Below are 27,307 nucleotides of genomic sequence, written 5' to 3' on the forward strand. Positions count from 1 at the left end.
GTGCTCATTTATGTACTCACATCTGCAGAAAAAGGATTGCTGTGCAATATTTTAATAATCTTACCCTGCTGGAAGAACTACTTTGTTAAAGTACTCAATTAAGAGTCAAAGTATTCCATTAAAAACCAAAATTAAGTACTAAAGAATTATTAGCAAAATATAATATGCATAATGGCCCCTCGGAGTGTTCAGAATTTTACATTATTGTTTTTATGTACTTAACTACAGAAACTACAAAACAATTTTGGGCCATAAAGATAGGATTTATTATTTTTATTCTAAGAACTTCAGACAGCTGATGTGTCACATATAAATGAGACTCTGCTTTGACAAGTAAAACGAAAGGCCTGTTCAAGCTGTTTATACTGTAAGATTGTACAGATAAAAAAACTGAAGAGTAAGACAGCAGGCCCATTTCTTTTTTTTACACCAGTGCTCACCTCGGCCCAATGGTATGAAAGTTAAATATCAAATATTTTTTTCTTTACTGTTTTAGTTGTAGTCAGATATTACAAAATGTAAAAAATATAATATATTAGTGGTTTAGAACAGGTTTGAGTCTCAGGGGCAGGGGATTTTCAGTTCACCTGTGAACAATATCTGGCTATAGTTTTTCATGTTTTGAATCGGAATTTGAATGAACATCACAAATAGTTTGGAAGTCCATCCTGGTCCAGTATCAACTTGTACAGTGTGATGTAGAAACTTGAAGACACCAGTGCACATCCACTGAGAATGGACTTTACAGTGAAGTAGGAGACATCTTGTGTCCAGCAGGAACACTTTACAAATGATCAACATTTGTATATTCAGAGATTCTGGAAGTTTTAATGAGGTAGGTGGAGTAGGGGACTTTTTAACGATTTTATTGGGGATATTAGGATTTTTTTGTGGAAATAACACATGATTAATCAAACTAGGTGGCAAGTAATTCCTAGCTTGCCATGCTTTCAAAGCTTTCAAAGCAGCTTCCCTAACACCAGTGATGGGCAATAACTTATTATTATTATATTACAGTCATATTTCCGAGTAACTAGTAGTGTTATCAATTATTAGTTATTAGCTTACATTCGGCAGCTGGAAATATTCCATTACTTTCATTTCTATAAACAAAACTGGATTATTTGAATCGTTTAAAGTCTGAATTCTGGGGAGAAAGGACACAATTAACAATTTTGTGGGGAGTAGCAGAGAAGAATTATAAATAGTAGTGTAACTAATTACTGTTGGCAGTGAGTATAAAGTAAAGTAATAACATTACTTTTGAAAAAAATAAGTAGCCCAACACTGGCCTTGTGATCGACAGTCGTGGTCCTATCTCTGCACTCAATCTTACTGATGAGTTTGCACCGTCTCGCCTGCAGGTGGCGGTGTGTGTACAGAGATCAGCCGCAGCCTATGTAGCCCGAGAAGAAGAGAATCCATGGTGTTTTCCTGGGTGGATGGCCTGCACTGGATCCAGCCTGTCAAAACTCAACTGAAACGAGAGCAGCGTGGGATAAAGTCAATGAAATGTGCGTTAAGTCTTGTTGTTCTCTCATTAAATGTAAAATCAATCGGATTATGATAACATAAATCGAGGAGCTTGTAACTCACAGCTAATAAGAATAGTTACCTGACTAACTTTAGCTCGCTATTAGCAAGGCTAACATACACCAGTAACCTACAAGAAGGCATCCGTAATGTAAGACAGAGTTTGCTAATAATAAACAAACTCTGGCGTTAGTCAAGCATTCGTTAGTACAGTTACGGCACAGTGATAAACTAAAGTATCGTATGAGAAGCATAACTTGTTCTTTCTGGCTGTAAACACTAACTTATTTATGTGATATTAAGCTTTAACGTTAATTAGCAAAGTTGTCTCAAAGTTGACATGTAACGTTATGTGGGCTAACGTTCAGTTATTCGAAGTCCGAACGTCTTTATTGTGTTCAGGCTCACTAAATATAACGTTAGGTCTATTGTCAGATGACAGTTATAAACTATATTGACAATGCCTGATATATTCTCCTGTAAACGGTTCGTTCAAAGTGTCTGTTTAGTAGAAAACACTTTCAACAGTAACAGTAGTCTGTTAGCATACAGCTAGCCACTGCTAACTAACGTTAAATGGCAGTCTACCTAACAGCCAACAACAACAACGACGATTAGCTACAAGTTAACGTTAGATAGTAACGTTATAATACTCTGATTTCATTGGTAAATCCGATTATTGGACTACATTTGCTAATCCTTAAACTACAAGTATCTGTAATGAACTTGAGCCATATATTTTAGTATTAAGTGTTCATTTCAAGTTGATACATCGACATAAATGAGCACCCGCAGCTTCAGTGTGACCCTCAGCTATCCACCAGTCACTCATTTGTCATGTGTGACAAAATTAGGAAGATAAGTGTGACCAGCATTACATTGAAATGTTTCTGAATTGTTTGAATATAACTTGGTGAGATGTGTGGCCCATTGGACAGCAGAGGGGAAAGAAAAGAACTACATTTTAGACTTTTGTTTTCACCGTTAAATCACAGTCACCATATCTGACTACAATCTGTTTTAATTCTTGATTACAGATCGGCAGCAGTTAGGCAATCCAGTCATCGCTGCATTTGTTGAATCAGGCAAGAATGGCAAATATTCTCATGTTGAAAGTTAAGATTAGCTGGTTATGTGTTTTATAATATTTTACATGGATCATCTTTGCACTAGACGCCAACCAATATATCGGCCAGCCGACATTATCGGCCAATGTTGGCCTTCTGCAGACATATTGGTGTCATATCACATGTTATCTCACATGTGCCGATATGGAAACTGTGTTTTTTTTCCCCGATAAAACCCATTTGCAGGCTGCCCTGTCAGTGTCAAATGATGAAGGTGGAGAAAAAGTTAGTTTTGAGCCCTGTACTTTAACTCTCATGCATCCTGCTTTAAACATATGCCTGAATTTCCTGTAGAATAAAATTGCACATTGCTTTTCTTTGTTTTAATATTGCCATTGTATCTCGGCCATCGGCAACCCTGCTCTCTAAACATCGACTTCGGCCATTGAAAATCCTATATCAGTTGACTACTAGTATATAACAATAAACAATTCTTGTGGTAATATATTGCTGTCACTGCAGAGTGCGCTTTGATTTACAATACTGTGACAAGCAGCACAGAGGAAGAGAGGAGAAGCAGCTCTCAGCAATATTTAATATGTTAAGTATATTTAACTAAAATTAGTTATTTGTTACCTTTGCAGTCGTATCAGTGCACAATACAGATAGAAAAGCTCTATTTTAATTCCAGCTCAAAAAATCCCTATATCAGCCATATTGGAAATCAATCAATTTTTCCCTTTTAAAATCGGCATTGGTCTCAAATATCCCATTGGTCGGGCTTTACTTTGGTTGGACAAAAAAAAGATATATACAGATTTCACCATGGGCTCTCAGAAGTAGTGACAAGCATTTTTCAGTATATTTAAACATTTAATAGAGGAGTGATTGATTAAATAATCACATATTAATGGATTATGAAAAAAATAATTAGTTGCAGCTCTGTTTGCTGTTTTGATGTTTTAAGTATATAATTCCATGATGACGTTGTTTTAAAAGGTCTTGCAGGTGTAGTGCTTGTTTGTGGACGTGCTGAAAACTGACTAGCCATTACAGTGTATCCTCATATTGTGTTTGTTCTAAAATGGCTTTCGTTTTCATTTCATTGCCTTTATAAAACTTACAACTATTGACAGTAGGTCTGGAAACGAAGTGAATTGAACAGGTAACTACTGGTGACAACAAGTACTCTATTACTCTGTTAGACTATGTGAAGATGGCCCTGTTTACTTTGTACTGCTTTTTTCATTCAGCAGGTGCTGTTTAGATTGAATAACTGTGACTGAGACTTGAGTTGGCCTAGAGAGAAATCCACTGTTCCCCTCCCCAACCTCCTGTTCCTGACCCTCTCTGATACACATCTCTCACCATGAATGAAGTTAATATAGTCAGAGAGGGCTGGCTCCACAAAAGAGGTAAGGTGCATGAGGATTAGTGCTATTTAGCTCAATTTGATCAACATCGAGAATTGTTAACTCTACATGTCAAAGGGTTCATCTTAAAATCGCAGTGCATGTGCTTTTCTGACCTAGGTGAATACATCAAAACATGGAGGCCAAGGTATTTCATCTTGAAGAGTGATGGTTCCTTTATTGGTTACAAGGAGAAACCCGATCTGAATGACCAGACGTCACCACCACTCAACAACTTCTCAGTGGCAGGTCAGTCCTCCAGATGGTGTAATTGAACAATGGATGTTTCTAAGGTTGTTGCCATACCAGAATTTTATACTTTGATACAATGCTAGTATAATGAAAATTATACCTGATGGCTCTTTCAATTCAATTCCATTCAATTTTATTTGTATAGCGCTAATTCATAACAGAAGTTATCTCAGGACACTTTTCAAATAGAGTAGGTCTAGACCGAACTCTTTATAACATTAATTACAGAGACCCAACAGTACCACCATGAGCAAGACCTTGGAGACAAGGGCAAGGAAACACTGCCTGTTAAAAGACAGAAACCTAGGACAGATCCTTCGGCTCTTGGTGGGTGGTCGTCTGTCTCGACCAGTTGGGGAGAGAGAGAGAGAGAGAGAGAGAGAGAGAGAGAGAGAGAGAGAGAGAGAGACACACAGACACACAGACAGACAGACAGACAGACAGGTGCACAGCAACTACAGTAGCAACAACTACACTAATAGTAGTGACTGATGATGATGAACATGACAACAGCAACAACAGTAACCGTAGCTATAATAATACAGAATATTCGATACCACGCAAAAAGAAAAAGTCTTAAAAACACTAAATAGCCTAATTGTATACTTTTATAAATGATCAACTTGCACGCAGTCCTGGTACAGAAAGTCACTGAGGGCCACATTTTGAGGGCCAGTTGCAGTGCTTACCCTATTACTAATGGCATTTTTTAACTGATCTTTTTTTTTAACTGTTAAGTCTGCACTTTGCACTGTATTATCTAAGTAAAATAGTAAAGGAAAGTATTGGATCGGCAGATACTCTTTTAAACGACTCGGATCGGGGCCTAAAAAATTTGATTGTTGACATCACTACCTACTCTCATTCTGGTTGCTTATTTCTTATATCACCATTGTACTTCTAATTAATTCTCCACCTTATTTTAATGTTTGCTAATATATGACCTCACTCATCCCTACACCCCTGTCTTTTACTGCACACACCCCACTTGGAATTTATTCACTGTGATTCCTTTGATAGTGTTATGTTAGTCATATGTGAAGTGAATGAACTTATCGTAACGTCAACCATTGGTTTGGTTTGTACTGTTTTGATCCTGAAGTTTGGAATTATGGCCATTGCTGTGTTGGTTTTTCATAGCCGGCAGGTGAGCTGCTCTCATTGGCTGTGCCTAGTTTTGATTAGTCTGTAGCAGGAAACAATGGCAGCTCGCCTGGTCACACACAGTCTTGTATATCAGATAAACAGTACTCTAAAATATGCTGGAGAAAAGATTTGAGGACAGAAATAGGCAACGCAATAACAGAATGTTGATTCATATTTGATCAGCACTGCCTAGTTTGACAGTTTGATCTGACTTTCATGCATTGCACTGTGTGGACTAACTGAGAATGACCTGTCAGTCACAAGGTAGCCACGCCCTAAAGCATACCCTGCTTTATCGTCTATTTTACTCTATATAGCACCATCATTTACTGTATGGAAGAAGACTGCAACTAGAGATTGAGACCAGAAACTCATTAGGAAACTGTTTACTGAGCTCATAAGTTAACTCAGAAGTATGTTCATTTCGCCATTATTGGATTTCTTTTTCGTTTAGAAATTAGAAACAATGCAGGTTTAAGACACTTCCACATTGACTTCACTTCACAGACCACTAATTATATAATGGTGGGGAGGAGACATAACAATTGAAACCAACGTGGTACCAAATAACACCGGCTCCAACCAGGCATGCTCACTGTTGGCTGGTCCGTGCTTGTAAAATAACCACTGTATCAACAACTTCAGCGTACTTCAGTACTTTAGATACTATCGACTGTATTACTAATAGAGATTGTTTCATTTTAAACACATGGTATCAGAAAAGTATCAAAGTATCAATATTTTTGACATCCCTAGCAGTTTCTTGATAACCACTGCCCTTCTACTTTCTAAAATCAGTTGGATGTTTTTTGTTTCATACATTCTGTCCCAGCTGTAAACATTTTCAGCAGCCTCCTGTAAACACTGTCCTAAATTGTGCTTTTCACAGAATGCCAGTTAATGAAGACCGAAAGACCCCGGCCCAACACATTTGTCATCCGTTGCCTACAGTGGACCACTGTCATTGAACGCACCTTTCACGTGGACAGCAATGAGGAGAGGTGGGAAAATGTTTTCACTGCATCTCTTTTCACAGGATTCAGTAGCCTCTGTATGTAACAGAGTTTGATGGAACGTCTGACTGAATTTATGGGACTTTTGCCCCTCAGAGAGGAGTGGATGCGGGCAATCCAGTCCGTGGCAAATAGTCTGAAGATGCGGGAACAGGAGGAGGAGGAACCGATGGATATGTTCGGCTCACCCAGTGAAAGCAGCCTGGAGGAGATGGAGGTGGCCATGTCCAAGAGCTGCTCCAAAGTGGTGAGAAGATTAGTTTTTGGGGACATAAAAGAGAGTGAACTCGAGGTTTATCTTATCCAAAATACTGTATGAATACAATAAAATTTAGTTTTTCTTGCAAGGGAATTTAAAACACAACAAGGAAGCAGCACTTTTATTTTAAATCATACATATGTATCGTAGCGATAACTTCCATTTAGCCAAAAATACAGTTCAAAGTCTTCACTACATACAGTCTTAACGGACATCAAACTGCAGCATGACTGGTTGGGCAGAGGCATACAACTGCAGGGCGGTAATTCTGGTTCAACTAAGATGAATTGATCAGTTTTCAGCAACAAAAGAATATCTTTAGCGAAGAGTGGGAGCCAGTGGATCCTGTTCATTTAGCCAATTTCTGATATTCATTATTTAAAGACCAAAGCAATGTTCAGTTACATACATATACAGGTACAGCTAAAAAAAATATACTTTTTGTCAATCATTTCAGAAAGTGAAACTCATATATTATATAGATTCATTACAGAGTGAAATATTTCGAGCCTGTATTTCTTGTAATATGATTATGGTTTACAGATAATGAAAACCCAAAACTCAGTGTCTCAGAAAATTACAATATTAAATAAGATCAATAAAAAAAAGGCTATTTTAAACACAGATGTCAGGCTTCTGGAAAGTATGTTAATTTCTATGCACTCAGTACTTGGTTGGTGCTTTCTATGAATATGTTGGATACAGCAATCTGTGAATAGCCAGCTTCTTTAGCAATGACCTTTTGTGGCTTACCCTCCTTATGGAGGGTGTCAATGAATGTCTTCTGGACATCTGTCAAGTCAGCAGTCTTCCCCATGATTGTGTGGTGTACTGACCCAGACTGAGAGACCATTTAATGGCTCAGGAAACCTTTGCAGGTGTTTTGAGTTAATTAGCTGATTAGGATGTGACACCATGAGTTTCCAATATTGAACTTTTTCACAATATTGTAATTTTCTGAGACACTGAATTTTGGGTTTTCATTATCTGTAAGCCATAATCATCAAAATTACAAGAAATACAGGCTTGAAATATTTCACTCTGTGTGTAATGAATCTATATAATATGAGTTTCACTTTTCTGAAATGATTGACAAAAAATATTGAACTTTTTCACGATATTAAAATTTTTTGAGCTGTACCTGTAGTATTTAAAATAGATGCTGTGATGTAATTCTTTCAATTCAATTTTATTTGTATAGCGCCAATTCATAACTGAAGTTATCTCAGGACACTTTTCAAATAGAACAGGTCTAGACCGAACTCTTTATAACATGTCATTTTGAGTAAATCTTACCAAACAATGTGCAATTTAATTTTTTCAGTTACTATTACTAGTACTATTTCAGTTTCACACAAGCTTTTCTGAAAACTTTTAAAAAACATCTATTATATTAGTTGTAAAAGAACAACAAACCAACAACAGCAGGAAGAATAGTATTCCTTAAGGCTGTGAAGGTATATGACATATGACTTTGGCAAAAAAAAAGCTCATCTCTGTCTGAAGATGTCTGACATTTATGTTTTTTAGCTTAAATTAAAGCTTACATTTTTACATCAATACAAATACAAAATCCACAATCATAATGAACACACCTCGGCCTTGTGTACGTTGCAGACAATGAGTGACTTTGAGTACCTGAAGCTGCTTGGGAAGGGGACGTTTGGGAAGGTGATTCTGGTCAAAGAGAAGTCCACTGGAGTGCATTATGCCATGAAAATACTGCGCAAAGAGGTCATCATAGCCAAGGTAAGTGAGAGGTGTGTGTTTGTGTGTGTGTGTAGACACAATTTGTTTTAGCTACAGTAGTCATCATCTCATTCTGCTGCAAGGCACTTCCTGCCTCCATACCTTTCTACCATAACCATCTCTACCATACCATAGAGAGCAGCAGAGCGTCAGCGTAGTACCAGTGAGGTATTATTATGTCAGACTGGAATTGAGCATTTACAGTGTATTTTACTCTTTCCAATGACCACATTCTTTCTCTAACCTTAACAGTAGTAGTTTTCCTTGCCTTCACTAAACCATATTGTGATAATAATTAAACATTTGCTGACATTGTTGGGGAGAGTGAGACTTAATTAATCATGTTATCGCTGTCTCTAATAGCCAATATTACAGAGAGGAATTTAAAAACAATAAACTCCCCACTTAGTTAGACATCGTCTGTCTGTCACACACCTGTCACCCATTTTGTTATACTTACATGATGTAATTGGCTGCATTACTGGGCAAAATAAGGCAGCAGGGACACAGTCTAAAGTATGTGCCTTCAGAAGCAGATTTTTAAAGCACACTGCTTTAACTAATTTCACCATTTACACTATGAAAGAAATAGCCTGGAATTCGCATTTTGCAAATTTGTCTAGAACATGTCAGTTCTTTTTTATTCTCCAAGGCCTCTGGACGCAATTGGATAGACCTACAACTACAACAACTACAATCAAAGCAAAGAAACGTGTGTTGTAGTTGGTAAACTAATCTTACCTAATCCTGTCGGACGCATGGCAAACGCATCTTTCATCTCAACAAAAGCTTTAAATTCAGTGTAGTGGTTTAGTTGCAACTCCCTTGCTTCACCCTTCCCTGCCAAGCACAAAAGGTGGAGCTATGGTGGCCGCAAAACGTGCGACAAACACTTACAGCCCTATCTAGAACCAGTGTTTGGTTTGTCCGTTCTGGGCTACTGTAGAAATATGGCGGTTCAACATGACAGACTCCATGGAATGGACCATCTGCATCTGTAGATGTAACCAGCTCATTCTTTATCTGCCACAAAGATGTCAAACCAGATGGTTGCCATCTTGATGCCTCTTACCCTTTTTTTGTATTTCGTGTTTTCATTATGTCTGACAATAATGTGTTTGTTGGCAGGATGAGGTGGCCCACACAGTTACAGAGAGCAGAGTGTTACAAAACACGCGGCACCCCTTCCTCACGGTGAGAATACTTTCAAATGAGTCACTTGATAGTAGAGGTCTGCAACAGCTGGTGATGCGCCGCTGTGTCAGATAGAGCAGCCGCTCACTTGAGATTTTCTTTAGAATGAGCTAAATGGTCCCTCAGTGCTGAGCCCCTATTGGATGATTGACAGCACTTATGGGAACAGTGTATTGTTCACACACTATAATATTATAGCTCTAGGGATGGCAGTGTCAATAAGTAATGTTTCAACCATTATTTCAACAACCATTGGATAGATTTGGTTCAGACATTCATGTTTCCCTCAGAATGAACTATAATCACTTTGTTGAACCTCTGATGTCATAATCAGGTCAAAATGTATCTGGTTTTTGACCAAATACCAACAAAACTAATTACATTCCTATCAGCCTCAGCTCTAATAATGTGCAACACAAAGATGGTGATTATACCTACTAAACCTCAGAATGGTATTGTTATAGTGATAGCAGGCTGACAGTACAGCCTCACAGAGCCGACTACAGACCCTTAGTCTTGTTACTTAACTGTTGTACATGTGTATTGTTTGTGATTTCCTTTCTGCTTAAAAAAAGAAAGAGAAAAAAATAATTGTTTGTGTGTTTTATTAATTTTTTTAGGGCCCTAACTGAATCAGAATTTAGTGTACTCAAAATCACCAGTTTTGGCAGAATATTCAACTTTTCATTTTAAAAATACTTTATATACAGTGCATACGGAAAGTATTCACAGCGCTTCACTTTTTCCACATTTTGTTATGTTACAGCCTTATTCCAAAATGGATTCAATTCATTTTTTTCCTCAAATTCTACACATAATACCCCATAATGACAACTTAAAAAAAGTTTGTTTGAGTTTTTTCAAATCTATTGAAAATAAAAAACGAAGAAATCACTTGTACATAAGTATTTGGCGGGGGCGGCTGTGGCTCAGAGGCAGAGCGGGTCGTTCCTTAATCGGAAGGTTGTGGGTTCGATCCCCAGCTCCTGGTGCCACACGTCGAAGCATCCTTGAGCAAGATACTGAACCCCAAATTGCTCCCGATGCCGTGCATTGGTGTGTGAATGTGTATGAATGTTAGTTTCTGTTTGATGAATTTTGCCATCACTGAGTGAATGTGTGTGAAAGGGTGAATGTGGCACGTAGTGTAAAAGCGCTTTGAGTGGTCGGAAGACTAGAAAGGCGCTATACAAGTACAGGTCCATTTACCATTTACCATATTCACAGCCTTTGTGATCAAGCTCAAAATTGAGCTCATCCTGTTTCCACTGATCATCCTTGAGATGTTTCTGCAGCTTAATTGGAGTCCACCTGTGGTAAATTCAGTTGATGGGACATGATTTGGAAAGGCACACACCTGTCTATATAAGGTCCCACAGTTAACAGTGCATGTCAGACCACAAAACAAGCATGAAGTTGAAGGAATTGTCTGTAGACCTCCGAGACAGGATTGCCAAGCATTATGTTTGGAGGACACCAGGCACTGCTCATCACCTGGCCAATACCATCCCTACAGTGAAGCATGGTGGTGGCAGCATCATCTGTGGGGATGTTTTTCAGCGGCAGGAACTGGGAGACACGTCATGATTGAGGGAAAGCAGCAATGTACAGAGACATCCTGGAAGAAAAGCTTCAGAGCGCTCTTGACCTCGGAGTGGGGCGATGGTTCATCTTTCAACAGGACAACGACCCTAAGCACACAGCCACGATATCGAAGGAGTGGCTTCAGGACAACTCTGTGGATGTCCCAGGCTGCGTTTCATTAGTAGTTCCACTTCCCCTCAGCCCTTAGTATGACGTAACAGCATAAGTCGCACGGAGGACCCTTGGAGCGCGGAGGGAAAGTGGGCGGGGGAGGAGTGGGGGATTTAAATGAAACGCACTTGCCCTTACTCGGCGTTATAGCAGCAAGGACGTAAACTGCAATGCATTGTGGGTGATATCCACCTCGGAGTGACCATCGTTGTTCACTCGCTCCCTCAGCCCTCCGAGGGTCCATCTCACCAAGTTCACTTCAGTTTTACAGACAATTGGAACGACACTTATGATGGCGGCGGGGATTCCCCCAAGGGCAAGTGAAGGAGGGCAAGTGAAGGAGGGCATGTTGAACGACTAATGAAACGCAGCCCTAGAGTGGCCCAGCCAGAGCCCAGACTTGAACTTGCTGCCAAAGGTGCCACAACAAAGTATTGAGCAAAGGCTGTGAATACTTATGTACATATTATATTTTTGTTCTTTATTTCTAATGAATTTGCAAACATTTTAATAAACCTTTTTTCATGTTGTCATTATAGGGTATTGTGTGTAGGCTTTTGAGGAAAAATAATGAATTGAATCCATTTTGGAATAAGGCTGTAAGTAACATAATGGAATGTGGAAAAAGTGAAGCGCTGTGAATACTTTCCGTATGCACTGTATATAAATAATAATAAATACTTTAAAAATTCAATGCCCTCTTTTTCCATCACCCTTCTCTACCAGTCAGGTCATTTTGAGGCAAAAATAAGTTTGTAAAACTTAATTGCCTGCCATGCTGTTTTCCTGCATTGCCCTGTATACAATGATACGTCTAAACACAAAAAAATGTCTACGACTGGGATTGTATGCTGTTTGAGTCAGGGGCTGCTCAACTGACTTGTTTTCTTTACTATTTTTGGATGTAAGCAGACAGAATTCAGCTCAGACAATAAATGTCTCTAAATTTGGCATTTGTATTTGTCATTTTTACAACTGTATTTTACTCATCATTTTGCTAATCTTTAAGGTAAACTAACAGCCAGACAAATCATTTTTGTGAGATTAGAGCTTCTTAAAAGGACATTCGTCACACCTGACCATAGCCCTCTTATGATGCAGGTCTTTTTTGATGGTAGAGAGATTACGCTGGGATAGTGTAACACATGCAGACATTCACCATCATCTCTAATGTGATCCTTTTCTTCCTGCAGACACTGAAATATGCCTTCCAAACCCACGATCGACTCTGTTTTGTAATGGAATATGCCAATGGAGGCGAGGTGAGACCTTACATACACACATCAGTCACATAGAGATACACCAATGTGACTTGATGTCTGCAGCTTGCCGTTTAAACGCAGACACCCCTTCTCTAACGGGGCGAGTGTCTGACTCATCTCCATCTTCATGTTGCCTCTTTCAGCTCTTCTTCCACCTGTCACGGGAACGAGTGTTCACGGAGGACCGGGCACGCTTCTACGGCGCCGAGATCGTATCAGCACTTGAGTACCTCCATTCACGTGACGTTGTTTACCGCGACCTGAAGGTGAATATCAATTTTGAAATATACAATATCCATACAGGGTTTATATTGTCTTCAGAGGATATCATGTGATGAATTATCATTTTAGAGTTTACCAGGACGGGATTATCAGTTGAATAAAAAATAAGTCTTCAGTTGAATAGAATTGAAGCATTTAGAAGCATTTAACTTTATATAAATTTATATAAATCACATTTTGTGATAATCTTCCACATTTTGTAATAATGCCAACCTGAAAAAAGTAATTCATGCGTTTATTTCTAGCGTGGTTGACTATTGCAACAGGTTTTTGCCTGGACTCCCCAACAAGAGCATCAGCTTATTCAAAATGCAGCTCATAAAAAGAGTGCAACATTTTGAAATAGCCACTACAATATTTAATAATTTATCTCAAACTGGGGGAAAATGTGTTACATATTGGATTCAGGCTATTTATTACAAAATGTGGCAGATTGTTACAAGTGTTATTACATTTTGAAGTGAAAATTGATTCCATGTTGTCGAGTTATTACATAATACAGTGACATTACATAATGTGCTGTCACATACCTCATTACAAATTCAGACGACAAGTGTGAAACTGTCATTACATCATTCTGCAGAGTGAAGATCAAACTACACATAGTAGTGTACAATGTTTCTTCTAGTATGTTCTGAAAATGCTGCATTGAATAAAAAAGTCTGAAAGTGACGCCAGTCCCACATTGTATGGCCATATTTGGTCCTTTCCCTGATATACCCTTGACTTGTTACCATTAATATTACCGAGCTCAAATTGCTTCCATCCACTTTGACTTTTGTGGGGGAACAAAGTAATCAATGACTTGTGTAAGTGAGCAGTGATCGTTTTTTTTGGTCCAAGTGAGTTGTAGTTTTGTGTTGACATAACAATAATAATATAATTTAGGCTGGGTGATCTGTTGTTTTGCAAAACAACCTTTTATATATATATTTTTTGTCTATTGGTCAAAAAGTTCAAATTATTTTTTAATATTATTAAATAATAAATGTGAGGAAGCTGTAGCTTCTCTGCTGTTTCTATGCTGGATTTCCTTAAATAGTAACTTGCTGCAGGTCATTGACCAAAACCTCACAGATGAAACTAGTTTGGAAGATGGAAACACTGACATTCAGCAGCTAGAAAAGACTATTCAATTACTTAATTTTAACAAACAAAACTTGATTTTAATTGTAATTTTGGGGAGAAAGGGACACAATTTCCCATTTTTGGGGAAGATTATATTATAATATTACTGTAATATAATCCATTATGTTCATTTAAAAACTTCTAAAAATCTAAGCACAGACACTGTCATTATATCCATGATCTTAAGACTCATATCTGTTGTGTTATTTTACTCTCTCAGCTGGAGAATCTGATGCTGGACAAAGACGGTCACATCAAAATCACTGATTTTGGTCTTTGTAAGGAGGGCATTACCCCTGACGCTACCATGAAAACCTTCTGTGGAACTCCTGAATATCTGGCCCCTGAGGTAAGGCACTGAGATTTCTGACCTCTACCCAAGCAGCTCCATTTTTCACCGCACTTAATGTCTTCACTTCATATACAACTCACAATCTGCTGCTCTCATGTTTAAGCAGATTTCTGCAAATATTAATACATTACCTACATGTTTACACACGTTACAGACAGCTGTCCCCTCTGACACAAGCACATGATTTTTTAATTTTTTGTGTATGTGATTAAAGTGGTGCATGTGAACAGATGAGGTGCCTGTGTTCATCAAGCATCTTAAAATCACTCACCTTAAGTTAGAACCTAGAACCTAGCTAGAGCTAGTACCTCCCTCGGAAATAAATGAAAAATAAATAACAATTCTTAAGTTTCCTTGCTGATTCCAGTATTCAGTCAACAAATTTAAGACTGACAGACTAATCTAGATGCAATTTGATGCAGGAAAAACTAAATGAAATCCAGATAGGTGGCCTCTTGACAAGCTATTTCAGTTCAAGAGAGAGAGAGACAGACAGACAGACAGACAGAGACAAAGGTGCACAGCAACAACAGTAGCAACAACTACACTAATAGTAGTGACTGATGATGATGAACATGAAGAAGATGGCGACGACGACAACGATGGGGGACAATGAGCAGTGACGATAGTAATAATAGTAACTGTAGTAATAATAATAATAATAATAATGATAATAACAATAATATCAGTGATATTAGCAATGGCAGTCAAGCAGGACCATGGCAGGAGGCTCCACCAGGATCCATGAGAACCTGCAAGATGAGAAAGCACAAGAACTCCGGGGAAGAAGTGAAGTTAGTAACATGTATTAATGGAACATGAATGAGTGCAGAAAGAGAGAGAGAGGAAGAGAGGAGCTCAGTGCACCATGGGAAATCCCCCGATAGTCTAGGCCTATAGCAGCATAACTAAGGGATGGTTCAGGACTCACCTGATCCAGCCCTAACTATAAGCTTTATCAAAGAGGAATGTCTTAAGCCTACTCTTGAATGTGGTGAGGGTGTCTGCCTCCCGAACCACAACTGGAAGCTGGTTCCACAGGAGAGGAGCTTGGTAACTGAAGGCTCTGGCTCCTGTTCTACTTTTAGAGACTATTTGTACACAGCCTGAAAATATATGTCATACAAAAAACAACATTTCATCTTAAATGGCATTTAAATGATTGAAATCAAACCAGAAAGTTTTTTATTATTTTTTTGTTTACCATGAAGAGTCCTGTTAAATATTAATGTGCTTAACCTATAATAATTTACTTGATACTTAAGAATAAACAATTCTTTCACTACTAGGCCTTGCAAGGGATGCACTGAAACCTGTTTGCAGACCCAATAGAGTCTGAAAACCAAATACAAACATGAGTACTTAATAATTTTAGTTCTAACAATAACTTTGAAAACATGTTTTCATATTTTCATCGGATGTTCCTCACTTTCTTACTGTAAAAGTTGCTTAAAATATCTCCAGACTGCTGACATTGCTTCTCCTCCGCCTACCTAAGATAAGATAAGATGTACCTCTATTGGTCCCCAATAGGAGAAACTCAAATTAGACACAGCAGCATAGGGGAATGTATTGCAATAAGAATATTACAAAGTATAATAGAAAATATAAGACTATAAATGAATGAATGAAAAATATATACACTCCTGATGAACTAACGAGAGGTTATGTAACATTACACTGCCATAAAGTTGTATCTGGTGCAGTATCAGAGTAGTTTTATTATTACAAGTATGAGTACATGAGCACAGTATCTGACCTGTTACTGGATTTGGTATATTTGGACCAAATAAGTGTCAACACTGAGAGTTGTGGGCCAGTTCAGGCTGATTTTCTTCTTTGTTCTCTGAGATGTTTAAGTAGGTACCCTGGAGAAAAAGTAAATGCTAAAGCAAATACTAGTTAAGAAAAAGCCAAACCATAAAGGTTAGAAATTAGCAGACATTTAAAAGTGGCCTGAGATCACAAGGCAGGGAGTTCCACATTTGAGGGGTCCGGACAGCAAAAGCCTGTTCACCTTTGGTGACTACTGAAAATTTTGGAACCATGAGTATCCCCTGCCAGAGGGTCTCATGCAGCGATCAGGCTCATGGTTGAGCAAAGTGGGAGTGAACCACTTTATTTACATGAGCTGTGAAGGACCACTCTGAATCAAATATAACTCCCAGGTTGCTTCGAGAATTATTAGATAAATCATCGTTATTTTTAAATAGGTCACACATGGAAGATGCAAAACGCCAATGTATCAGAATGCCCCTAATATGGATTCTAACATTCAGTGTAAATGCACATAATGCACTACCAAGTCCTCGTATCCTAAGTCCTGGCCCTTTGTGCTCTGTGCTCCAATAACAGTTGAGCAAGCCTTGGTCAGAACCTCAGTGAAATGCAAAGTCAAAGTCACTTGTTGCTGCCGTTGTTGAGAAATGTTAATCAAGTAAATGTCTGGTTCTCAGGTACTAGAAGATAATGACTATGGCCGTGCAGTGGACTGGTGGGGTCTGGGTGTAGTCATGTATGAGATGATGTGTGGCCGCCTGCCTTTCTACAACCAAGACCATGAGCGTTTGTTTGAGCTCATTCTCATGGAGGAGATCCGCTTCCCTAGGAACCTGTCGCCCGAGGCCAAGTCCCTGCTGGCCGGCCTGCTCAAGAAGGACCCCAAACAGAGGTGTGTGTGTGTGTGTGTGTGTGTGTGTGTGTGTGTGTGTGTGTGTGTGTGTGTGTGTGTGTGTGTGTGTGTGTGTGTGTGTGTGTGTGTGTGTGTGTGTGTGTGTGTGTGTGTGTGTGTGTGTGTTCCTTTGTTCGTTTTTTCAATACCTACTTGATTCGTACATGATCTTGTTTGGACTGACAGGTTAGGTGGAGGTCCTGAGGATGCCAAAGAAGTGATGACTCACAAATTTTTCATCACCATCAACTGGCAGGATGTGGTGCAGAGGAAGGTAAGACATCTTGAGGATAGAGGAAGTGAAACTGGGGTTTGCTTTTTAGTCACAGACACTGTCAACCTTCATATCTGTGATTTCAGACACTCTCTTACCATCAATCGCCTGTACATAAAATACTTACAACTTTATAGATGCAGTCAGGTTTTGAACTGCGCTGTGAGGAACAGAATAACAAACAGATTAAATTCATCTCTATGAATGAGAATCAAAAGAAAGTAGGAATTGAATGGTTCAATAATAATCTGAACCATTGTGTTTGCTGGTCATGGTTCAGGGGATGTGTGAGGTCAAAAATATGTGCATTGGTTAAGTTACTCAGTGTCAAGTGCAGCTGTTAGCCTTGGAAATGGCCAGTGAACAGACAGAGTAGCCTATAGTTAGAAGATCCGCCAGTATCCACATTAGCACAAGGTTCCGGTGCCCAACCCTAACTATTACACATTAACCACATAGCGATGTTAACATTGTGGAAGATAACACAGTGTCAGTAAGGGATGATACAGCCCTGGTCTGCCCCCTACTGGATATATTTTTTTGAATTTCAGGTATACACAAAGTACACAGACAGTATTTAGACCCTTGTCTTCAGTAGTCCTTTTATAAACCCAGTATGTTCCCAATGGAACAGCCAGTTTACCCATCTTCTCTCCTTCCTGCGTCAGCTCACCCCACTCTTCAGACCGCAAGTGACATCAGAGACAGACACCCGGTACTTTGATGAGGAGTTCACAGCGCAGACCATCACACTCACTCCTCCAGACAAGTGTAAGTATCCTCTAATGCAGCTCGCTGTCAGTGCACTGTCACACGCCCACCACTGTGATCCACTACTGTCAATGATCAAGTTCTGCTTTCTTGGCTCACTTGTGCTGTCTTGTCCTACAGATAACAGTCTGGACTGCGAGGACCCTGGCCAGCAAGCACATTTTCCCCAGTTCTCGTATTCTGCTAGCATAAGAGAGTGATAGCACCTCTGCCACACACACACAGACAAACACACAAGGCATGAACACCTTGGCTACATCCCTTACAGCTACAAAATGGCCAGAACCTCCATCTTTAATGAGGTTTTGGTCCCATCAGGATCTAAGTGCCTCAGCCGGCAGCCATATTGTTCTATAGAAACCCCTCCATACACACTATGGGCAACGCCTGGCCACACTGGCTGTACTGTATTAAACTGGAGTTCAGTACCTCAAATAGTCATCAGCACAAGAAAACAACAAAATCAGGACTCCGTCTGTAGCGCCTTTGGGTGGCCTATAAACAATTACTGCTGCTCTTTCTGACTGTAAACACAGATCATTTTAACTCCTTTTTATGGTCTCATGAGAAGCCATACAGTTCCTTCACCATGTTTCCAAGTGCTCTTCAGAACTAGCTGTTACCACTGGTGATAGAAATGGTGTGTGTGTGTGGATTTTTTATTTTTTTTTTGTAAATGGGGGCATCCGATCCAAACTAAACGTATCAGTTTAGTCAGAGTGTGTGAGGCTTTGTGTGCGTCTTGCCCGATACACATCAGGAACAACATGAATTGATGATAACACATGATAATCCAAGTGTGTCTGTGGAGAGACGCTCTGAGCGAGTGAATCACGAGGCGTCGGAGAGAGAGGCTGTCCTTTTAAAACTGTATGCAATTAGAAGCAATGCAATTGTATATTCGTTTGCTCTCATCTCAGAATGTGATCTCTGTTAACAGATCTGTCAAGTGCAACACAGCAGTTAATGGGAATTTGGGAATACCTTCATGCACAAGGTGTATATGTTATTTTTGTTTTTAAGTTTTTTTTTTTTATTTTAACACATTTCTGATCTTTCTTGATCAGCAAAATACACACCAGCCATGTGATTTAAGAGGCTTAATAAGCACAGTGATTTAAAGCAGACCTGATTTTTCTCAAATGGACATGTTCATAATGTAGCTGAAAGCTTCCTGGATTGATGTCGATGCTCATTATTTTTGTAACCCTTCACTGAAATGTTAGTAGTAAACAAGTGTGCTCAGATAGTTTTCTGATTTACATCTCCATCTGGCCAGTTTAATTTCAGTACATTTCTTGTATGTCTTAAGGCAATTTCCCCCTTTTCCCCTTATGAAATCAATGTAAGACTGTACGCTGGTGAGCTAGACAGCTTTTTCAGGTCAAGCCACGGGAGGATATTCACGGTTAACAATATTCACAATAAATATATCTGAATGTTTTTTAGTGCAATTCTATCGTATATCCTCCCATCCCTACTTGGAAGCTATTCAGTCAACTAGATGCAATTGAATCCCATAGACCCCTTTAATTGAGAACGGAATGTAGATAGTAAGGTATCAAAAACGTTTGGGTATTTGTAGTGAAACTCAGGCGTTGGTTTGACTAGGGATGGGAATCAAGGATTCTTATCCATTTGTTTTATTGTCGCAGTTATTGTGACAGTTCTATATTGCAAAACAATGAAGTCGATCTTGTGCACCTATCCTGCTATATACTCGCAACAAGGAGTCATGGTGGATAGAAAGCTGTGTGTAAAATGATCCTTCCATCTGCAGTGATCATCTTTTTACACATGAAACATGGCCTTAAATTCCAGGAATGCCATGTGTTTGTATAAATGTATTAATGTCTTTAGTCTTTGCCTAAGAAAGCCTAAATGAAAACAAATGCTGTACAAATATTCTCTCGCTGCATCCACTTTAGATTATGACAGACAGACACAGGTCTGTTTAGGTCTGCACAGAAAATTGATCAGGAATCAATAAGGGAATCACTGAAGAATCGGACTGATAAGATGACTCGATTGCAGCATTGATATCAGTTCCCAGCCCCAGTATTGGCACTGCTGTTGATAACCAGCCCGAGCCCCAAACTAAATTCCCTGCACTTCCAGAGAACATGTTTATATTTGGAGTGACGTCCTTTCTTAGCATTCAGAGCTAGACTAGATAAGATGTACCTTTATTGATCCCCTGTAGGAGAAATTCAAGTCAGACACAGCAATTCTGAAGCTTTGTTATAGTTTATCTCTGTAGCCTTTCCTCTGATGTAACTCGCCTTTACCTACTGGAGACTTTACACGTTTGAAGTTGTGGCTGACAGTTATCCTCCTGGCCATTCTTCCATCTTTTTGTAAATCTTACAGCGTTCTACTTCATCCAAACTGCTCCTTTTTTTCAGACTGCAATGTGCCACTAGATTGAACCGGACGATTAAAGTTTGAGCTGGAGAGCTAAAAAAAAATCATCCAGGGAGCTGCGTACATCATGAATATAGTCCAATTGTTTGTGTTTGAGTGCGATGGTGACTCGCAAGGATGTCTCTTTCGAAATTCTTCCCATCTGTTATCAATCGCTGCACAACTAAAAATGGTAACCAGGAGTGGCGTACCATTAAGATTTGCAATACTGGGTGTTAAACTGTACATGAAAATGCATCCTTTAACTTGGTGCTACACTGTTTAGTCACTGGTAATAAATAAAGAGCTGGTGCAGACAAACCTGCTCAACTTCCCGTCGCTCACAGAGCCTTCTACCACATATGCTGTTTTGACATAATTTCCGTTATTTTCGTTTTTGTCTTGTTTTTTCATCTTGACTTACCGTTTTTCCTCACCCTTCCTGTACTCTGAACCTCCTTCACAAATTAAGGAAATTCATAATGGTTGAACGAAATGTATGTTTTCAGTTACATTATTCTATTCAAGCAATTCATTTCTATGTCTATGAATGTAATTCTGAAAGACAATGATCCAATACACGTTTTTAACGGTCTGAATGCATCCTCATGTTTGTGTCTTAATTCTTCTTTGTATGTGTAACATTTAGGAGGATCTATTGTTCAGAAATGGAATATGTTCATAGGTATGTTTTTGTTACTTTTAAATAAGCTCTTTTTATCTACAGAGGCCCTTTCACGTGTTTTTGAGCCACTGTAGTTTATCCTACACACTTAGAACACAGAGCTCTATTCAAATGGTTGCAGTCTGACACTAGAACCTACACAATGGACCGTAACAAGTTCTACAAGTACCAAGGCACTCAGGAGCACATCCTAGCACTCCTAAAGGAATTATGGAATGCTATGGAATTTCCACACATTATCACTCATGTACTACTGTCTGATATAGTGAAAGTTTCAGCAAATATGACACAAAAATATTTTAATAAAAATGACCAACTGCAGCTTCAGGTGATATATGTACAGTATATGTAGGTAAACCAATCATAGGTCAAAACATTGCTAAATTTGCCTGAATTATATAATCCACAAGTGGTACTAAATGAAGAGCTGAAAGAGCTGAGTCTTATTGCTGAGCTCAACCAAACGGTCTGGATCACTTAAAACAGCTGGAGCTGGATTCATAAATTAGATGCATATTAATCTGATTACATCCAAGGTAAGAGCGAAATCACATTGTCATACTGTAGGCTACACACACGTTCCCCTCTAAAAAAACCAAGTAACAATGTCCGAAGTGTGAGAACTGAGTTATGTCATGTTCATAGGATGAGAGAATGGCAGTTACGTAACGCTCTCTCCTGTGTGTGTGTGTGTGTGTGTGTGTGTGTGTGTGTGTGTGTGTTTGCGCGTGCGCGTGGGTCCAGACACACGGAAGTCTCACGGTGTTTTTCAGCACTCCCCCAGCAGGGAACATGTGCTGCCGGGGAGCGACCACGCCTCCACCCGCCTGCCTCACATGTTGCCGCACACATTCACTGTCTCCAACGCTGCGTTCAGGGCCTACGGGAATAGTCGGGGCAACAATGTCAGCCTCGGAATCAGAATAACTTTTATTGAACAGAATTTGACTCCGATTTTACTTTGCTCTCAATGTAAAAATATAAAAACAGGACAACAAGCTCGAATTACTATATACTACTATGGGCTATATATATACACACACATATATATATATATATGTATAACTTCTGTTATGAATTGGTGCTATACAAATAAAACTGAATAGAATTGAATTGAAAATGTGCAAATGTATATACACACAAACAATAATAACATTTGTACAAAATAAATCATTTAGGTGTTCTGTTACATGTGGAACATGTTACAGTATTTTTGTGAAGAACCCATCAGCTGGTGACACAAATCAGTGGGGGAAATAAATATACAAGCTGAAATATACAATATACAGGACTGTATAACTCATCTACCTCCGGTCGCGAGAGGGACAGTGGAGACACTGTGCCCTGAGCAAATGTCACTTTATCATTTTTTACACAGTTTTCACTCATCACTTTATTTAGTTGTACTGTACCTTAGTTGCTAACAAATGCTGCTATTTAGTTCATTGTTTGATTTATTTTATCTTAGCCTTTATTTTATTATTTATTTTATTTTATTTTATTTTATGTTATCTTATTTTTACTCTAACCCTGTATTACTTTCCCGCCTTTGTATTGCAACTGTTGCACGGTCATTTCCCTCGGGATAAATAAAGCTTCTTGAATCTTGAATGTCGAAAAACCAGCATATTTCTGTGGTGATCAGAAAAAAATGATTGTGTTTATTTGGTCATAAATTCATAACTTTGTTTATGTGTCTTCTTAAAACACACTTTTATATCATAACCTTCCTGTGATCCTCCTATCTAACCTTTTATTCACTGTGGTTTTATTGTCTTTTATTGTTTTATCTATTATTTTTATTATTGCTGTATATGATAGTGTTTATTGCTTATTCTATATATTGTTACTAATGGTGCTATTTTGGTGCCCTTTAACCATTTTCTAGTAGAATGTCAGTTTTTCCGTCTGTCCATGAACACGCCATCAGAGAGACCATTTACCAGCCCCTTCAGTTTGTGCAGCTTTGGGCCCTGGCAACATCTGTAAATCATAGCCTGTATTGATCTCCACACCACTGCAGTAAAATCAATTGTTTTTTTAAACCAGTGCAGTTCTCCTGCAAAAAATAGATATAATAATAAATAATTATTATAAAAAAACATCATATTATAAATCATAATAAATACATTTAAATGAGGGCAAAGCATTCATTTCAACTGCTGGACAGCCTGCAGAGACTAAATCTGCATAAGTGCATTATGCAGATTTATCTATATTGTATTTGTCATATCTGTAGTGTAGATTTTACTTCATAAATAAGTTAATAAGTAATTAAATATTTGTAAAGACAGAACAACATCTCTAATGTATCAGTCATTCCATGTGCAACAGGGTCCGGTTTTCATATTTACAACAGCACTTAAAAGCACCGTACTAGTACCAAAACGCACCCCTCACGTGGACTGTCCGACGTCACCACCCAAACACGTGTCTCGGCACGGGATTGGCCAAATCGCCGCCGCTACGTCATCACAGACGCGCTACTTAATATATTAAGGGGGCGTGGCCATGGAACTCAACATCATGGATGCTTTCAGTACACAGTCAGACCGGCCGTGTGAGGACACTCCTCTGGACAGCAGCCTCATGTATCACTTTAATGCTTTCTTACTTCATTTAGTTAGGTCTTAGTAATTTGGTGTCTCTGTGTATATATAGCATATATACATATATATATATATACATACATATATTATTCTTCTGTCCAGTACAGGATGTAAAGTGGGCACTGGAGGAAGGTACTGCCTCCCTGACTGTGGAGATGCTTCGTCCTGCTGCTACAATTGAGCTGTCCTTTCTCGTCCTGTGGGTAAAACACTGACAGGTGAGTGAACTACTTATAAGTGTCCAAACTTTTGTCCACTGTCCAACGTCAGCCTGTGCTTTAATAATATGTCACAACCATGGGCTCTGCTGCAGGCTTAAAGAGTTTATACTGTGTACTGTGTGTGAGTGTGAATGGGGAAATAGCAGGCTTATTTTTTTCCCTGAGCAGTGGCAGCAGTGTATTACATAACAGTGTTGGAGGTGGGACAGTACAGTTTGCCGGGGACCATCTTATCAAGTTGCTCCTGCTGCAGCCTCATCCTGCATGTGCATGCTGTCATGTTTACACAGTAGGTAAAACACATGACAAACACTACCATGCTCACGAATGGGCCTTCTGTGTATATCAGCTGTATCATAGAGCACACTGGTGTCAAATACAAAGGGCTTCTTATTCAGATAATGTTAGAGCACAGTTTACAAAAAGAGAAGCTTACAGAGTTCATAGTGACCAAAGTTTTATCTGTAAAATACCACTATTATACTGTGGACTATCAACAGGATGTGAGCTGCCAAAAGAAAGATTTGGTTTTTTGTGATACGTCCTTGCTTAACTCGCTGGTCCAGTTCTTCAGTTACATGTGACATATTTATTTGTTTGGCCACGAAATAACAGATTCTTGATAGGGCACTTCTACTGTAACATTTCTTTTTACATTTATACGATGGATCACTCTCTTTGCACTGATGATGTGCTGGAAAAGGCTCTAACACCATTCTGATCATAAATCACATACATCTGTCCCATTTTTGAATAATAATATTTTCAGGAAACACACTTTTTCCCTCTAAATGCAGAGAGTCTCTGCAGTGTCTCTCTGCAGTTTCTTACTTTCTGTTAAGTAGGCCTAATCGTCACATATACTTTGGGACTACAAGCTAGTAGACTGATGTAAGTGCAATTTAAACTTTAGGGTTTTAAGAAGCTAAACACTACAGTATCCACATGTTGAGTAGAGGCGATACAGTGTTAGAGCACCTTGCATTTTATTTTATGTATGTATATATACAGTAAGTAGAATTTCAGTGTCCAGTGTGTAGGATTTAGTGGCATCTAGCGGTGTAGTCTGCAAATTGCCACTCCCTTGCTTCACCCTTCCTTTCCAAGCATGTAGGAGAAACTACAGTGAGAAACGTGAAACAATGCAAACAGCCCACCTAGAGTCAGTGTTCAGTTAGTCCCTTCTTGGCTACTGTAAAAACATGGCAGTTCAACATGGTGGACTCCATGAAGGGTGACCCCTATATTCAAAACATCATTAACGTAACGTAGTGTAACATAGCAGTGTTTCATACAGTGAATCCTGTTGATTGTGGCCGAACTTTGCAGCTCAAATGTCTCACATTGGCGTAAACACAAATATTCTAGACATATTGTCAAATATAACTGATATATTTTCATATGGTTTTCATATGTCTCTTTGCACCCCACTAGCTTAGCTGTGGTTTACATCGAGTCCAGATAATAGAACTTGCAGAAATAAAAAACATATTTGTGTCTTTAATTGGACCTGACTGCTCTGTCAAAGCGAGCACAGGTTCAGCTTAATTGCAGCTCAGAATAGGTGTCAGAGTACCTCATCATCTGTGGGAGGCCTCACCAAAATAGACACCACCTATCCAGATTCCCTACATTAAGCGCACAGCTCTCCCGTTGGACGTAGCACTTGACCCAACTGCATCCTGCCCCAAACGTGTCTTGCCCCAAACATATTGTTTCAACAGGAAATGCATAAAGTAATGCAGGAAGTAAGAGGGGTCATGGGGGAGTAGTGCAGAGGGGGATAGTGCAGCTGTACTATTGGACAATGGACGGTTCCTTTGGTTGGCACAGCTTGACTGGATAGCTGGATATGTGGTGTCACTCTCCTCCAGACTTTTGAAGTGTTTAACCTCCCTTAATCATCATGTAGCACACTGGGAGTCTGAAGGCTTACATAACACAGCAATGGAATTATGAATGTTATCGTCATTGTATCAGCGTTGCTGCACTGTTCCTGGTGTTATTGTGAAATATTGAGTACCCCAAACCTTTATGTTAGAAGTGTACAGTATGGGTCCCCAACATTTAGAAACTGCTGAATGCTAACTTGCATAAGTTGGGCAATTAGCGTAATTAGACTTACATGGGCAATATTTCCGTGACTGCTTGGCCCATTTGGACAATATTGAACTGGTTTTGGGGGTACAAAATGGCCGTTTAGACTGGAAGCAACCATATTTCTACCTCCGATTGGCTTATTTAGAGGAATTTTAAATTGACTTTGAGGTTTTTTACACTGATCAGCCATAAAATTATGAGCACTGACAGGTAAGGTGAATAAGTGAGGATTTGAGCAACTTCGACAAGGGCCAAATTGTGATGGCTAGACGACTGGGTCAGTGCATCTCCAAAACTGCAGCTCTTGTTGGGTGTTCCCGGTCTGCACTGGTCAGTACCTATCAAAAGTGCTCCAGGGAAGGAAAAGAACCAGAGACAGGGTCATGGGTGGCCAAGGCTCATTGATGCACATGGAGAGTGAAGGCTGGCCCATGTGGTCCGATCTAACAGACCTGTGGCCCTTTGCTGCGTGTCATCCCCTCTCTCTGCCCTTTCCTGTCTATCTTCGGATTCACTATCAATTAAAGGTAATAAAAGGCCACAAAAAAAAAACTAAAAAAAAAAAAAGGAAAACTGCCCTAAACTGGTTTAAGTCATATTTATCAGATCGTTCTCGGTTTGTACATGTTAACGATGAATCTTCCATAAATGCTACAGTTATTCATGGAGTTCCACAAGGTTTTGTACTTGGACCAATTCTATTCACTTTATATATGCTTCCCTTAGGCATCACTCCATTAACTTTCACTGTTATTACAAACATGTCTTAAGGACATAAAAACCTGGATGAGCTGCAATTTTCTGTTGTTAAACTCTTGTATTCTTGTACTTGGCCCCAAGAACCTCAGAGACTCACTGTGTAAAGATATAGTTACTTAGATGGTATTACCTTGGCCTCTAGCACCACTGTCAGGAATCCTCTTATCTTTGATTATATTTGGTCATTTAATTCCCACATAAAGCAGACCTCCAGCACTGCCTTTTTTTATTTACGTAATATTACAAAAATTAGACACATCCTATCACAGACAGATGCAGAAAAAGTAATCCATGCATTTGTTACTTCTAGGCTGGATTACTGCAACTCCTTATTATCAGGCTGCCCCAATAAGTCCATTAAAACGCTCCAATTAATTCAGAATGCTGCAGCACAAGTACTGACAGGAACT

General features: G+C 39.1%; 1 protein-coding gene across 4 annotated transcripts; it reads left to right on the forward strand.

Moving 5' to 3' along the window:
• Positions 1 to 1,365: 1,365 nt before the first annotated feature.
• LOC127364215 (RAC-beta serine/threonine-protein kinase) lies at positions 1,366 to 21,118 on the forward strand. 4 transcript variants are annotated; one of them, XM_051401597.1, is made up of 15 exons: positions 1,366 to 1,514; positions 2,571 to 2,618; positions 3,857 to 4,015; positions 4,133 to 4,261; positions 6,300 to 6,411; positions 6,520 to 6,670; positions 8,300 to 8,431; positions 9,560 to 9,625; positions 12,574 to 12,642; positions 12,786 to 12,908; positions 14,273 to 14,401; positions 16,861 to 17,075; positions 17,262 to 17,349; positions 18,018 to 18,120; positions 18,241 to 21,118. In XM_051401597.1, exons 3-15 carry the CDS (start codon positions 3,970 to 3,972, stop codon positions 18,318 to 18,320), a joined length of 1,443 nt encoding a protein of 480 aa, XP_051257557.1. In that variant the 5' UTR covers positions 1,366 to 1,514; positions 2,571 to 2,618; positions 3,857 to 3,969; the 3' UTR covers positions 18,321 to 21,118. The 4 variants fall into 4 exon arrangements, with proteins under 4 accessions (XP_051257557.1, XP_051257556.1, XP_051257558.1 ...); XM_051401596.1 differs by lacking the exon at positions 2,571 to 2,618 and having other exon boundaries at positions 1,372 to 1,514; positions 3,854 to 4,015; XM_051401598.1 differs by lacking the exon at positions 2,571 to 2,618 and having other exon boundaries at positions 1,406 to 1,514.
• Positions 21,119 to 27,307: the final 6,189 nt, after the last annotated feature.

The sequence above is a fragment of the Dicentrarchus labrax genome, unplaced genomic scaffold (genome assembly GCF_905237075.1).
Source record: "Dicentrarchus labrax unplaced genomic scaffold, dlabrax2021, whole genome shotgun sequence".
NCBI classification, from domain to species: domain Eukaryota; kingdom Metazoa; phylum Chordata; class Actinopteri; family Moronidae; genus Dicentrarchus; species Dicentrarchus labrax.